This window comes from Barbus barbus (genome assembly GCF_936440315.1).
Source record: "Barbus barbus genome assembly, chromosome: 4".
NCBI classification, from domain to species: domain Eukaryota; kingdom Metazoa; phylum Chordata; class Actinopteri; order Cypriniformes; family Cyprinidae; genus Barbus; species Barbus barbus.
The window spans coordinates 42,264,198-42,281,054 of record NC_136732.1 but is presented as its reverse complement, the minus strand read 5'-3'; the positions used below and the strand labels follow the sequence as shown (position 1 = coordinate 42,281,054).

At 39.7% G+C, this 16,857-nt stretch overlaps 1 protein-coding gene across 1 annotated transcript; it reads right to left on the bottom strand.

The window, feature by feature from the left end:
* Nucleotides 1-6,392: 6,392 nt before the first annotated feature.
* On the bottom strand, nt 6,393-15,194 carry LOC306868644 (uncharacterized protein; the record flags this gene model as incomplete). The annotated part of the gene is made up of 3 exons (XM_079414903.1): nt 6,393-7,883; nt 8,304-8,465; nt 14,885-15,194. 2 exons carry the CDS (start codon nt 15,192-15,194, stop codon nt 8,458-8,460), a joined length of 318 nt encoding a protein of 105 aa, XP_079271029.1. The 3' UTR covers nt 6,393-7,883; nt 8,304-8,457.
* Nucleotides 15,195-16,857: the final 1,663 nt, after the last annotated feature.

Here is a 16,857-nt window from a genome sequence, read left to right as displayed (position 1 = left end):
TAGAAAAAAATGCTTTGTATATAGTATGTATACTGAAGTATTCTTCGTTATTCGTTATTACAATGATAAATATCACTGCCAGACGTGAAGTGATATTGCCAGACATGGTCATAGAGTCAGTAAACACACGCTGATGTGCTTCCATTCAGATGATAATCATACAGATGGGCCATATAATCAATAATAGCTGATCAATGAATCACAATGATAGCCGTCATAGAGTCGCTAATAAACACGCTGATGTGCGTCCATACATGTTATAATCATGCAGACATGGCCACATTCCCCACACAATACACACACACACATATAAAAAATGTAGAAGAAAAAAAAAACTGTTTTTTATGGATAAAGCAGATCGCTAAGTTACGCCCCGCTCAGATGACAGCGTCACTGCCAGCAGGAGGGAGCGCCAAATTCAAATAATCTATATTCCGCTTTTCTGAGACTTTTTTTTTTCCGTGGACGGTCTCATTATGTTTGTAAAACCGTATGCTGCAACACCGTGTTGTTTTTTTTACCACCAAGACGCTGTTTTTGAGCGAACAATAACTCTCTGAAGAAATGAAACGTAAACAAAGGAATATTTGTACAGAGAGTTATTGTTCGCGTCCGTTATGGAATAAATTACGCTCAAAAACAGCGTCTTGGTGGTAAAAAAAACAAAACGATGTTACAGCATACGGTTTTACAAACATAATGAGACCGTCTACGGAAAAAAAAAGTCTCAGAAAAGCGGAATATAGATTATTTGAATTTGGCGCTCCCTCCAGCCGGCTCTGACGCACGCTGTGACACGCACGCTGTCATCTGAGCGGGGCGTAACTTAGCGATCTGCTTTATCCATAAAAAACAGTTTTTTTTTTCTTCTACATTTTTTATATGTGTGTGTGTGTATTGTGTGGGGAATGTGGCCGTGTCTGCATGATTATAATATGTATGGACGCACATCAGCGTGTTTATTAGCGACTCTATGACGGCTATCATTGTGATTCATTGATCAGCTATTATTGATTATATGGCCCATCTGTATGATTATCATCTGAATGGAAGCACATCAGCGTGTGTTTACTGACTCTATGACCATGTCTGGCAATATCACTTCACGTCTGGCAGTGATATTTATCATTGTAATAACGAATAACGAAGAATACTTCAGTATACATACTATATACAAAGCATTTTTTTTCTTTTTTTTTTTCCTGTTTTATTACTCAAATAATTATTTTTGTATTTTTTAGTGCTCAAATAAATCTGTCTATTATTTTATAATTGAAAAACTATGCAAGAACATGTATAATGACTAAAATAGCTTGTATAATTCTGCAATCCATTTGGTGGTTATTTTTCCTCAAACAGGGGGGTGGGGGGACTATAAATAGTTTCAGAAAAAATATTGCAGGAATCTCATTTTTCATGATATCTTCTTCAAATTTGAAATATGCACACATGAGACACATGGCTTTCGATCCATTACTTTTCTGGATTGCTCCAGGACTTATTTCATGTATTTGTATATGAAATAAAAAAACATTCAGTGTGGAAAAATATTTTTCAAGGCACGTCAGTGTCTATAACTTTTTATCTTTTTGAGCATTATCAACTCTGGATGATAGATAGTAAAGCCCAGAGTCTCATCTTTCCAAAGATACCTAATTTGTTTGTGTAAGCACACTTTGTCACAAACTGTTACCATTTTAATTTAGGTAGGTTATTTTCACCTGCGAGGCCACAAATGGGGGTGCAGGTTAACAGGTTAAGATTGCTTCTCATAAATTTATCTATTCAACCTACAGATTAGGTTGTTCTGATCCTACAGAGGTGTTAGCATACACACATAGAGATGATAAAGAAAAACATGCCCGGACGTAGCACCTTTTTTCAGAGGTGGATGTAGTCGGGCCGGTAGGAACAAATTGGTGACATTAACATATCTCAGACCAAACAAACATTGATCCTGTTAAGGTGTCAATACGCACCCCGTTTGCGCAGCCTAACACTTCCAGACTGGAAGCTAGCTACAGCTCAGGAAGGAACACCATAAGAAACCCCCCCCCCCCCCCCCCATGGCACAGATAAGAGATTAAAAAAAACATCATAAATCCACTCATAAATCCATCAAAGTCAAATCTAACATCTGTTTTGATCTCCCTCTGTCACAGTCAGGGTGACAGAGGGGTCACATACCCCATAAATCAGGTCATAAAATCTACCCATGCACGCAACTGACATATGATAAACTGTCAATCAACGGTGACTGGGATCATAAATCAGGTCATAAATCAGGTAATAAATCAATAAACCTCATTCTGATTCTGATTCTACAAGTGACACATACGCATTATAAGACAATTAAACATAATATAAAACTCATAAGGAAGCACAATGATATCATTTATATCACAAAATAAAATGACATACAAGAGTAAAACTTTCTGACATTGTTCTTTGGGGACAAACCCCATCTTTGAGTTGATCTCCACCTGTGGTTAGAAGCATAATTTCATGTTAGCAACTGATCTGGTACTTCTTAATATCTATCTGACAATATCTATTTCTCTCTCCGTCATCCTTCAGCGGTGTGTGCCAATCTACTCGGCCTGAATGACACACACACACCTGGACAGAATATGAGTGACCACAGGACTTCATGTCAGTTTTTGAGTCAACATGTGGTTGACACATCCCACAAGGATACTGATAACACCACGCAGCCAAAACAAGCACTGCTCATGGGCATCCCGGCTGAGCCCTGCCCACAGAGCTCATCACATGCAGACTGTGACGTACTACAACAGCTCCAACAGCTCCAAGACTCAGCACCCAAGGACGACTTTCTGGAAAACAGCCAGGGAAGCCAGAACGACATCTCACAGCCAGCGGAAACACCAGAGCCAGAGCCCTGCTCACCAGATACACTATCACTCTCTCCAGAATCTCCACTTCTAAGCTTCTCACAGAAAATGGAGGAACTGGTGTACGCTGGGACCAAACTCTCCCATTCTTTTCGCTGCAAGCCCCCAGATATCAACTAAAAAATGGCAGGTCCCACAACCACCAAAGACTGCAGGCCCAGCTCACCTTCCTCCTCCTGCGAGAGCTCTCCGGCCGCTGCCACAACGCCAGGGCCTAAACCCCTCTCCATCTGGTGTAGGTGAAGCAAAAACAACTGATAACAGCTCTCAGTGATATGTGTCGGGTCCCCGCTATATTAGCAGCAACATTCACAAATGTTTACAGAACAAGCGGGAACCCAGTGTGCCCGTAGCCTCCTCTATTTCTGTTTTATCACGCGATAGAAAGTCTAAGGCCTTCTCAAGCCGTACAGCTGACCCATCTAACCTGCGGCCTATAATGCATCAATCTAAGATTGCTGTAGAGACAAAATGTAATTCCATCAAGTTAGCATTTTTAAACATTCGCTCAATTAAAAATAAATCATTTCTGATCAATGATTTAATAACCACAAACAACCTGGATTTTATGTTTCAAAATGAAACATGGTTAGAAGACAGCTGCAGTTCAACAGTCCTTAATGAAACAGCCCCTCCTAACTTTAATTTTATAAGTGTCTGCAGGACTGTTAGGAGAGGTGGAGGTGTAGATGCTCTGTTTAAAGATGTTTATCAGTGCAAGCAAATGTCATTTGGTCAGTATTCATCTTTTGAACACCTAGGTATTGTGCTGAAAGGTGCTCCACGCACCCTGTTTATCATTATTTACAGGCCTCCAAAATATTCTCCAGCCTTTGTTGATGAGTTCACTGAACTGTTATCAATGATTTCCTCAGAGTTTGACTGTTTTGCTATTGCAGGGGATTTTAATATTCACATAGATAATGCAGAAATCAAAACTACAAAAGAAATTATAACTGTTTTAAACACTTTTGACCTGAGTCAGCATGTGCACGGACCCACACACAATCGTGGACACACCTTAGATTTACTCATCAGTAGAGGTCTAAACATCTCATCCATTGTAATCAAGGATGTAGCACTATCTGATCACTTCTGTATTTTCTTTGATATATTGATCTCGGTCACCACTGAATCTAGATCTGTCTCTATCAGAAAGAGATGCATTAACGAGAACACTAGTGCGCTATTTATGGAGGCAATATCATTAACACCAAGCATTTCTGCAGACTCTGTTGATCTTCTCCTGGATTCATTTAACTCAAAAGTTAAGAATGTTATTGATGATATTGCTCCGATAAAGGTCAGCAAGAAGACGGGGAAACAGAAATCAATTTGGAGAAAATCAACAGCAGTTCAGAGCATGAAAAGACAATGCAGACAAGCTGAGCGGATGTGGCGGAAGACGAAACTCAAAATTCACTATAGCATCTATAAAGACAGCCTTCATGCTTTCAATGTGGAACTAGCCACAGCTAGACAGACTTTCTTTTCAAACCTTATAAACAGTAACTTAAACAACACTCGCACTCTTTTTGCGAATGTTGAGAGACTGACAAACCCCCCAAGTCAGATTCCCAGTGAAATGCTCTCAGACAGCAAATGCAATGAGTTTGCTTCCTTCTTTTCTGAGAAGATCAATAATATCAGAAAGGAGATTGGCACATCCTCAAGTTATGCAGAGGTCACACAGATTCGACCGCAATTTCAAAAAGAAGTGACTATGTGTGTTTTTAAAAAAATTGATAAAATTTTGGAAGAAATAGTACAACACCTTAAATCTTCAACCTGCTATCTTGACACACTTCCCACATCCTTTTTCAAAAATGTGCTTAACTGTTTAGAAGCTGATCTCTTAGAAGTGGTGAATGCCTCACTTCTTTCTGGGACTTTTCCAAACTCCATCAAAACTGCAGTTGTTAAGCCCTTTCTGAAAAAGCGCAATCTTGATAACACCATGTTGAGCAACTATAGACCCAAATCAAATCTTCCTTTCATAGGTAAGATTATTGAAAAGGTAGTCTTTAATCAGCTGAACAACTACTTAAAGTCAAATGGATACCTGGACAATTTTCAATCTGGTTTCCGAGCACATCACAGCACAGAGACAGCACTCGTTAAGATAATAAATGATATTCGCGTAAATTCTGATTCTGGCAAAATATCAGTGCTGGTACTTCTAGATCTTAGTGCTGCGTTTGACACTGTCGATCATAACATACTCTTAGAGAGACTGGAAAACTGGGTCGGGCTTTCTGGGATGGCACTCAAATGATTCAGGTCATACTTAGAAGGGAGAGGTTATTATGTGAGTATAGGAGAGCATAAGTCTAAGTGGACGGCCATGACATGTGGAGTCCCACAAGGCTCAATTCTTGCACCGCTCTTGTTTAACCTGTATATGCTCCCACTAAGTCAGATAATGATGAAGAACCAAATTGCCTATCACAGCTATGCTGATGATACCCAGATTTACCTAGCCTTATCTCCAAATGACTACAGCCCCATTGACACCCTCTGCCAATGCATTGATGAAATTAACAGTTGGATGTGCCAGAACTTTCTTCAGTTAAACAAGGAGAAAACTGAAGTCATTGCATTTGGAAACAAAGATGAAGTTCTCAAGGTGAATGCATACCTTGACTCTAGGGGTCAAACAACTAAAAATCAAGTCAGAAATCTTGGGGTGATTCTGGAGACAGACCTTAGTTTCAGTAGTCATGTCAAAGCAATAACTAAATCAGCATACTATCATCTCAAAAATATTGTAAGAATTAGATGTTTTGTTTCCAATCAAGACTTGGAGAAACTTGTTCATGCCTTTATCACCAGCAGGGTGGATTACTGTAATGGTCTCCTCACCGGCCTTCCCAAGAAGACCATTAGACAGCTGCAGCTCATCCAGAACACTGCTGCCAGGATTCTGACTAGAACCAGAAAATCTGAGCATATCACACCAGTCCTCAGGTCCTTACACTGGCTTCCAGTTACATTTAGGATTGATTTTAAAGTACTTTTACTCGTTTATAAGTCACTCAATGGCCCAGGACCTAAATATATTGCTGATATGCTCACTGAATATAAACCGAACAGACCACTCAGATCATTAGGATCGAGTCAGTTAGAAATACCAAGGGTTCACACAAAACAAGGGGAGTCTGCTTTCAGCTATTATGCTGCCCACAGTTGGAACCAGATTCCAGAAGAGATCAAATGTGCTAAAACATTAGCCATATTTAAATCAAGACTCTTGCTATCCCAGGGAAAGCAAGAGCTGATAAAATGTAAAAACTGTAACTTGAATGTAATGTAAGTCGCTTTGGATAAAAGTGTCTGCTAAATGCATAAATGTAAAATGTAAATGTAAGACTCAAAACTCATCTGTTTAACTGTGCATTTGTTGAATGAGCACTGTGCTATATGTCCCAACTGACTGCAATACATTTTATGTATAATAATTTTCTTTAAATTTATTTTAAATCAATATCTATATCATTTTAAACTTCCTTGTTTTTATTATTTCAATTTCCATGTTTTTATGGCTTTTTAATGTCTATTTCACTTTCTTTTATGTAAAGCACTTTGAATTACCACTGTGTATGAAATGTGCTATATAAATAAACTTGCCTTGCCTTGCCTTCTTATCAGCTATTTAATTTAAAAAAATCAAGAAAAAAACAGTGGCTTTCAATTCTGAAACGTAAAAGCATATAGCAAATAAACAGCATGTTTGAACAAATTACTATTATAGAAAAAAAATCAATACAAAATAGGCTATATGTTTGTAAATGCACGAATATGAAAGCATTTTTAGTGTTTAAGTTTTATATATAAAAAGCTTATATATAATTTTGATACTACAGAAAACACTAAGGTCTAAGATTAGTATTCAAGTAAATAATGGCATACAAAAATTCTGAATCTCTGGTTTTGAAGATGAAGATTAACTTTATATATTTGTCATGTCGCTTGTTATGACAGATTTATCCTGATGATATTTTGTTGTTAGATGCATTATTGTGTCACATTTGTTGAGGACGCGGCATCAGACCTGAACGTGCTGGATCTGAAGATGATCTACACTACTGTGATTGTTTTTTATGTGTCTGTGTAGATTAGATGAATGAGTGAAACGCTTCCCACATGCAGTGCAGTGATACGGTTTCTCTCCAGAGTGGATCATTTCATGTGTTTTCAGATGTGTTGACTGACTGAATCTCTTGTCGCAGTGTGAACACTTGTAAGGTTTTTCTCCAGTGTGAATCCTCTCATGTTGTTTTAAACGGGTCGCTGTAGTAAAAGTCTTCTCACACTCAAAGGACATGTACTCTCTCACACCAGTGTGTATTTTCTGATGTTCTTTCAAACTTTGTAGATGTGAAAAACTCTTTCCACACAAATTACATGAATGTGGTTTCTCCTTTGTATGAACTCTCAGGTGATTCTTCAGGTTTGAAGCGCTCAAAAATGTTTTCCTGCATTGATCACATGTGTGCAGTTTCTCTCTAGTGTGGATGTTCCTGTGTTTCTTAAGGGTTGATGATTGTGAGAAACTCTTCCCGCACTGATCACAAGTGAACAGTTTCTCTCCAGTATGAATACTCATATGTGCTGTAAATTGTCTTTTTAATATGAAACTCTTCCCGCACTGATCACATGTGTACGGTTTATCTCCAGTGTGAATCCTCTCATGTATTTTCAGGTCTCCAGACTGACTGAATCTCTTGTCGCAGTGTGAACACTTGTACGGTTTATCTCCAGTATGAACTCTCATGTGAAGCTCAAGACTATATTTGCATGTCAAACTCATTCCACACTGAGTGCAGGTGAAAGATTTCTTGTTTTTTGTTTTCCTTAATATTATCGGTTTGCTTTGACAGCAACTCAAAACATTTTCTCCAGTTTTGAAGTGATTTTTCGCCTCAACTTCATTCAATTCTTCATTGTCCTCATTTTGTTCAATCATCTCTGAAATAAAAACAGTTCCTTTGTCAGTAACTCATAATAAAGTAAAAAGACAAAATTGAACCCTGATGTAAGTGGAAAGTAGACAATTGCTATGCAAAATTTTGATAATTGTGATGCAGTTTTATAAATACATCTAGTACATTTATATATGTCCCTGAAACTTTCCATGATTGCGGTACATTGATCTTCAAATTATGATTTTTAAAATATTAGTCACAAATCCCATGTTTCTGTACAAAGAACTTGCTTGTGTCAAAAAAGTACCCAATACATAAAAAGTGTCCCTTATTATTTGATTATTTAGTAATATTATTGCAAAGCTCTAAAGATTTTTTTCAATTACAACAAACAAAATCTAACACTACGTGAATCTTTCTAACCGTCAGCATTATTAATGAAGAATGAAGAATAAAGAGCAACCTGTTAGTTGTTGAGTATCTTCAGTGTGTTTGATTCTGCAGGGTTCTGGATCTCCCATCTTCTCTCTGTCCTCTTTAATAAACTTAGTCTTTACAGATTTCTTCCTGATGATCTGATGCTCGTCTTCACTTGTAAACTGATGAGAATATTCCAACTAAATATCTGTGTGGAGATTTGCCAAAATCAACAAGAAATCAAGAAGTGTTGTCTCTTTGTAAATCATTATATCACTGTATTAAAAGAGTGTCGACACAAAAGTAAGAGTGTAAAGCACATCAGTTTAAAATGCTCATTCAGTAACACTGCACTCACATAAGTGCTAATTCACACATTCTGTGTATTTCTGTCATCTGTCTTTCTAAATAACAGTAAGCATGAAAAATAAAAGCATAAACAGAAATCTGATGACACCCATCTTCATTAACAACTACAGGTAAATACACTATATTGCCAGAAGTATTGGCACCCCCAATGTTTGACTACTTTAGTAATTTCCATGAGTACAAATCTTAATGTTTAAGCATATAATGATATTCTAGGGAATTGTGTGCTTCTAATTTTATAGCAACAGTTTGGACAGGACTCTTTTCTATTCTAACATGACAGTGTCTCTGTGTATAAGACACAGTTCAAAAAGACATGATTGATTGAGTCAGTGTGGAAGAACTTGACTGATCTGCAGAAAGACAAGTCCTGATCCCAGCTGAACTCTTCTAGTGTGACTTTATATGCAGACCTTGAGCCAAAACCTAATCACCAAACACTAATGACTTGTATATAAGGGTACTGTCATTTTAGACACTTCCAAAACTGTTGCAACAGAGATGGAAATACAATTTTAAAAACATGAATTATGTTTCCATCTTTGCTGCCACAGTTTTGTTAGTGCCTTCTTCTGTTCTAAAGAACACCCAACACTTTTGTCCTTATAGTGTTTGTACAAGTCATTGGTGTTTGGTGATGACACGAAGTAAATTAATGTCGCTTTCTGATGCTGCATTTGATTTTTCATGCCACTTTATTTGAAATTAGCGCAGACCAAACCGTTTTCTCTCACGGGCCACCTATTGAGGAACCCTGGACTATAGAGACAGAGCACATTTAGCACACGCCCACACAATCCAGCACGCTCCATTGACTTTGTATAGCGGGAAGCTGCCTTCTTGTCATTTCTGACTCATAACAATGAACAGAATAATGCATAAAAGTAACAAGGTGGTTACAACCAACTAAAATGGCGGCGCGCACAATCGCAGCAGCTTCTCTCTCTCCCGACAGAACGGTGTTTTCGTGTTTTTTGTCTTGTAAGTCGCAATGTTTTTGCACATCTTCGTCTCGTCTAAGCGTGCATACAGTCGTGAGTTTCTGCTCGATGTCGGCAGAATCACATTTTTTGAGTTAAACTCAGCACACGCCGAAGAGCTGCGGGACCTCGGTCTGTTCCGAAAGCCTACTCCATCACCGACCCCCACTACTGCATCTCGCCCACAGCGGAGGCGCTACAAGCGGCGTGAGAGGAAGCAGAAGAGGGGTAAGCGCGGAGGTATCCGAGCTAGGCTAGCGGCCAACCCACACAAGCCAGCTATCCCCACCATCGTACTGGCGAACGTACGCTCTTTGGACAATAAACTGGACTACATCCGACTACTCCGCTCGACTCAGAGGACTGTAAGAGACTGTTGTGTTTTTGTGTTTACGGAAACATGGCTTAACAACAGCGTACCGGACTGCGCCATACAGCTCGACCAGCTAACACGCTATCGAGCTGACAGAGCTCTCGTCGAGGGAGGTAAGATCCGCGGCAGCGGGCTTTGTGTTTACATCAATGATGCAGGGTGTCGCCACGCTGTTGTGGTCTGAAAATACTGCTCACCCCTGGTGGAGTTTATGATTATTAAGTGCCGGCCGTTCTATCTACCGAGGGAATATTCAGCCATACTGCTAGTTGCTGTATACATCCCTCCCAGCTCCAACAACAACATCAGGAGTGAGGCACTAAATGAACTGTACCAGCACACCAGTGAGCAGCAGACAGCCCACCCAGATGCCTTTCTCATCTTGGCTGGGGATTTCAACCACACAGACTTAAAGAGTGTGTTCCCAAAAATACATCAACACATAGACTTTCCAACAAGGGGAAAAAATACCCTGGACTTTGTTTACACCACCCAGAGAGGAGCTTACAAGGCCCTCCCCCTCCCCCACCTCGGAGCCTCAGACCACATCACTATCATGCTAATGCCTGCATACAGACCGCTCGTCAAAGTCATCAAACCAATACACAAACAGATTCAAGTGTGGCCGGAAGGGTCGTCAGAGGCACTTCAGGACTGCTTTGACACCACTGACTGGAATATGTTTAAACAGGCTGCCACATACAACAACACTACAGACCTCCAAGAGTACTCGGAGACTGTCACTGCCTACATCTCCAAGTGCATTGATGATGTAACGGTCACAAAGTCCATCACTGTCCGGGCTAACCAGAAGCCGTGGATGACAGGGGAAGTCTACAGATTGCTGAAGGCTCGGAACGCTGCCTTTAGAGCTGGAGATGAGGAGGGCCTGAAGACAGCTAGGGCCAACCTATCCCGCGGCATCAGAGAGGTCAAGAGACAGTACTCCAGGAGGATAGCCCATCGTTTCAGCGACAGCAGAGACTCTCTGAGCTTGTGGCAGGGGATACAGACCATCACGGACTACAAGCCCCCACCACAGACCTGTGACAGCACCCCCTGCTGAACGAGCTGAATGCCTTCTTTGCTCGCTTTGAGGCACAAAACAGCACCACTGCACAGAAGACTAGGCGACCAGGTGATGACGCTGTCCCCGGACAGCGTGAGGAGGTCCCTCAGCAGGATGAATGCACGCAAAGCTCCGGGTCCTGACAACATTCCTGGGCGTGTACTGAGAGACTGTGCAGTGGAACTCACTGATGTCTTCACAGACATCTTCAACATCTTGCTAAATCAGGCCGTTGTCCCCACATGCTTCAAAGCTACCACCATCATTCCAGTCCCGAAGAAGTCATCTCCATCCTGTTTCAATGACTACCGTCCAATAGCACTCACTCCTATTCTCATGAAGTGCTTTGAACGGCTAGTCATGCACCACATCAAGTCTGTCCTCCCCCCCTCACTTGACCCCTTCCAGTTTGCATATAGGTCCAACCGCTCGACCGATGATGCCATCGCCACTGCCCTCCACCCAGCCCTCACACATCTGGACAAAAAAGACTTGTATGTCAGGATGCTGTTCATAGACTTCAGTTCAGCATTCAACACAATCATCCCTCAACAGCTCACACACAAACTGGTCCAGCTGGGGCTCAACACCTCTCTGTGCAACTGGCTGTTGGACTTCCTGACCGGGAGACCTCAAGCAGTACGGGTTGGCAGTAACACATCCAGCACCATCACACTGAACACTGGGGCCCCCCAAGGATGTGTGCTGAGCCCCCTCCTCTTCACTCTGCTGACCCACGACTGCACACCGTCACACAACTCTAACCTGATCATTAAGTTTGCGGATGACACAACTGTGGTGGGTCTCATCAGCAACAGAGATGAGACAAACTACAGGAGTGAGGTGAGCCACCTGGCCGGGTGGTGCAGTGACAACAATCTCTCTCTGAATGTGTAGAAGACGAAGGAGATTGTTGTTGACTTCAGGAGAGTACACACTCAGCATGCCCCTCTGACCATCAACGGTGTGACTGTGGAGAGAGTGAGCAGCACCAAGTTCCTGGGTGTGCACATCAAAGAGGACCTCTCTCCTGGACTAACAACACTGTAGCACTGGCCAAGAAAGCACAGCAGCGTCTCTACTTCCTCCGCAAACTCAGAAGAGCCAGAGCCCCGACACCCATCATGTGCACCTTCTACAGAGGCATCATCGAGAGCATCCTAACCAGCTGCATCACTGTGTGGTATGGCGCTTGCAACGCATCCTGCCGCAAGTCACTTCAGCAAATAGTGAGAGCAGCTGAGAAGATCATTGGTGTCTCTCTCCCCTCCCTCCAGGACATTTACAGCACCCGTCTCACCCGCAAAGCCCTCCGCATTGCAGGTGATCCCACCCACCCGACACACAGCTTCTTCAGTCTGCTGCCATCAGGGAGGAGACTGCGGAGCCTCCAGGCGAGGACCAGCAAACTGAAGGACAGCTTCATACATCAGGCTGTCAGAAAGCTGAACTCCCTCCCATCCTTGACCCCCCTCCCCTCTTTTTACCCCATACAACACTGAACTCTGACACTATGAGACCCCCCCCACCCCACCCTCTGGCTCCCCACACCCCCAGGACCAGCCACCCCCACCTACTTACAAACTGTGACCAGCACCTCTCACTTGTGCAGCATTGGACTGATCACTACCTCATCCAGCATTCACTGCAAACTACCTCCTCGGATAGTCTCATAAAAAGACTGTTCTCCTGTCAATTTAACAGACTGACAAGCTCTTTTTGCACTACACATATATCTGCACATTTTTTGTTTTATTTAACTGGTTTGCACTCTATCTATTCTGCCATGTGCCTTATGTCACTTTATCTATCTTTTTTATTTTTCTACAATGTTCTCAGATTGATAAGCTCTTTTTGCACTACAAATATATCTGCACAGTTTTGTTTTTATTTAACTGGTTTGCACTATCTGCCATGCGCCTTATGCCACACAACGCCCAAGACCTCACCTCAAAGACTACTGAACTTCCAGCCAATCAGACACTTCGGGGAACCCCCTGTCTGCAACGACGACACAAAAGAAACCCTGTAACACAGGCAAAGCAAGCAAGTAACGCCTCCAAACTGAATTGGTGTATTTAATATCAATTTTAGCCTCATTGAGAAACTCAAAGCGAGGGTTAAATAAGTGATTGATGGTTGTTCAGGTCTATGCAATGGAACATATTGCTGTAAACCTGGGATTTCACATTTCCATTCTCTTAAACTCATCCTTTCCTCACTTTCTCCCTTTCTGCAACATGTGAATGCTTGTGTTCATATGTTAGATTAGTTTATGTCTTAGGTTTATAGAAATCAAATCTTATTTCTATTGAAAATAGAAGTATCTTGTGTTTTGTGCTCACAAGTTAATGTCTTAAACTGCCGATCTTGTTACTGTGCTATTAAATAGTGTTTTCACTATATTTTGGATTTTAATATCCAGTGCAGAGTTTGTCATACGGCTCGTTCAGTGAATCGCCGTAACACTGATTCTGTTCAAATCTCTATAAAATCATAAATTATTCCCTTTGAGCTAAATTAAACTATTTCTTTAAATTACATATTAATATTACTTGTATTACGTTACAGTAGTATTAAAACAACTAAAAACAGATCCAAAACTAAAAGCTAAAACTTTATAAATACTACATATACACATTTTAAAAATTAAGAAATTACATAAAAAGGTCAAATGCATACAATAAAATTTTAAAACTTCACATTTAAATGAAAAACAACAAATAAAGCTAAAAACAATTCAAAGCGCTTTTATGGTGAATTTTTGGAACAGTATAAGATTCCTGTAACAGCAGGGGACTATTTCTCCTGAAGTTTGTATGTTATTAAAGAATTAACATCCAACAGTGCTCTCTGCCTAATATAATAAGTTCTTATATTGGTAACATTTGTTTTTCTCTTAAGTCACACAGCAGTTCTGACCGTAAGAGCTTTATTTCAACGAGATATTGTGTTTTTGCCTTATGTTTGTTCATATTGGAATCACCTGACAGACAATATCATTTGGAAAAAGGTTTGGTTAATACCTAATCATTATTTAATTACCTTAACAAGGTAAAGGAAGTATCATTTAAAGTTATACACAGGATTTACCCAGCCAAATATTATTTGGTAAAATTGAAATCTGATATGGATTTTAGTTGCTCTTTTTGTGTCAGTTGCCATGAAACTGTGGTACATTTGCTTTGGCATTGCTCTTTTGTAAAAACATTTTGGAAAAATGTCTGTGATTTTATTGTACAAAACATTGACAGTCATTAAACATGATCAACACGATCATGTTTAATGATAAATCTTATTATTTTATATGCAAAATTTCATATTCACAAACCTTGTTTTTCTCTTTTAGGAAGGAAATGGAGCATTATATTGATACTATATGATTGTCTTTGAAACAAAAGGCAATTAAAACGGTGAAAGTTTGTAAACGCTTTAATAGTTTTGTATAAATCTGTATTAGTAAACAGCCCCTCTAGTGTATTATTGTTTACATCATGTATAATGTTTGTTATATACATGTAACTTGTTCTTGTGAATAAAAACACTTTAACACAAAAATGGCAGCAGCAATATTGATATTGTTTAGCATCCCTTCCCCATTCAGTAGCAGTAACATTATCAGTCCAAACACTGAAACAATCATTCACACGAACATATAAAACACTAAATCACTCAGAGCTTGATGAATTGAGCATGTTTTCCTCACATCATGTTTGTTGTCTGCTGATCTAAGTGTTCAAACAGCGCTGTACTCCATTAAAACAAGACAGAAACTACCTCCAGAGTAAAGTGTAGTTTATAATGGTCTAAAGAGAGAAAAACTGGGAATTACTCACCTCTCCTCAGAAGACTCTGCAGCTGTGAATAATTCTTCTTCTCCTTCTTCTTCTCCTTCTCCTTCTTCTTTTGTTTCTTCTTCTTCTTCTTCTTCTTCTTCTTCTTCTCCTCCTTCTTCTTCTTCTTCTTCTTCTTCTTCTTATTCTTCTCCTCCTTCTTCTTCTTCTCCTTCTTCTCCTTCTTCTTCTTCTTCTTCTCCTTCTTCTTCTTCTTCTCCTTCTTCTTCTCCTTCTTCTTCTTCTCCTTCTTTTGTTTCTTCTCCTTCTTCTTTTGTTTCTTGGTGGTTGGCAAACCATCTTTTAGGTGCATTACTGCCACCCACTGAGCTGGAGTGAGGAACTACTAACATAATATATTCAAATAAAAAAACAAACTTCATAGAAATAAATAAATACATAAATAGAATACATAAATACCACTCTTATTACCTCTTTCATTACTATATTATATTCTCAAACCTAATCTTGTTGTTTTTATATATTGCAACGCCTCTTCTTTCATACCTTGTTAGTAATAAGTGCTTCAACTTTGTACTGGGTGTTAAAAGCTTAAATTAAGTTAATTAAGAGTAGAAAATACAGTATGTCTGCCAGATGTGCCAGCTTCTGAAGCCAGATGTTATCTTGCAAGAATGAAGACAAGTGATATGGGTTATGAACCAAAAAATCCTGCACTTCCCATCTGAGCTCAAAATTCTTGACAAGACTTTTCCACGTGATAACAGCACTCTTCTGTGTGCAGCAGAAGTGTTTCGTGCTTGCTGCCCATTTCGTTGCATATTGTGCAAAAAATATGTGCATTTAATGGACAAGCTTTTATGAAGTTGACGATTTTCACATCGTTAAATACAAACAAAAGTTAATCTGGCATGTTTTTTGTCGCTAGAGCTTCTCAGTGGATGCTGATGGTACTGGTGGTGCAACTTTTCAGATGAGAGCTACTGCTCCTTTGTTCCTCCCTGTCATTGATTTCTCCCCGTCTGTACAAATTCCAATGCAGTCCCAGTCAATTTCATTTACTCTGAAAAAGCTATCCATCGAATTAAAAATATCTTCCCCTGTTGAACGAGTGGTAAGGGGACGGCAACACAAAAAATCTTCATGCACTGTGTTCTCAAATAAATAACGGACTTACACCAGAAGATTAGATAGATTGGCTACGTCAGTAGACTCATCGACTTACAGTGAGAAGAATTCGCTGTTTTTCACTCTTCTTATTAGCTGGTTGAGCATGTCGGCAGATATTGAATCAATGCGACGAGCCACAGTTTTGTCGGAGAAAGGGATGTTTTCTCTCTGCGCATATAGTTTACCATATCTTTGCCAACAGGTAAGCACAGATTTTCTCCAATTGTGTGGGGCATACCTGTTTTCGCCATGCAGTAACTCGCCAGATATGAACAACCCAGGCTCATTGGAAATACGTGACTCTGCATACATTTCTGCAGAAGCTGAAATACGTTTCTTAGGCTCGGTGAAACGCACGTGCTGGTACAGTATGTTTACAAGAGGAACACAAGTAGATCAAATATTCAAAATCCAATATAGTATATAAATAATAAATAGTTTCCCCCCTTTTTTCAGTTCACTGGCCTATTTGATTGCACCGAATTGTCAGAAATACCTTAACAGAAAAGAAGAGATGAGTTTTAGATACTAATTTAAGTGCAATTTTGTTCTCAACAGCTTCCAGTATGACTATAGATAAAGTCTTTTCAAGAACTTTAAAGTTTTTAAAGTGCTTTTTTTCCATGTTATTTATTTATATGTAATAATTATAACTATTCTGACCTTTTTAAGTGACATTAAAACATTAGTATTTCTTCTTAGGGTGTGCTTAATTTGTTCTTGTATTTAATTGATACTTAATCCATTTCAGGTTACAGGAGCAATTCATTTCATAGTAATTAATTACAAAAAATAAAAATACATTTGTTACATTTATATTTGGAGTCCAGTCATTTTAATCCAGA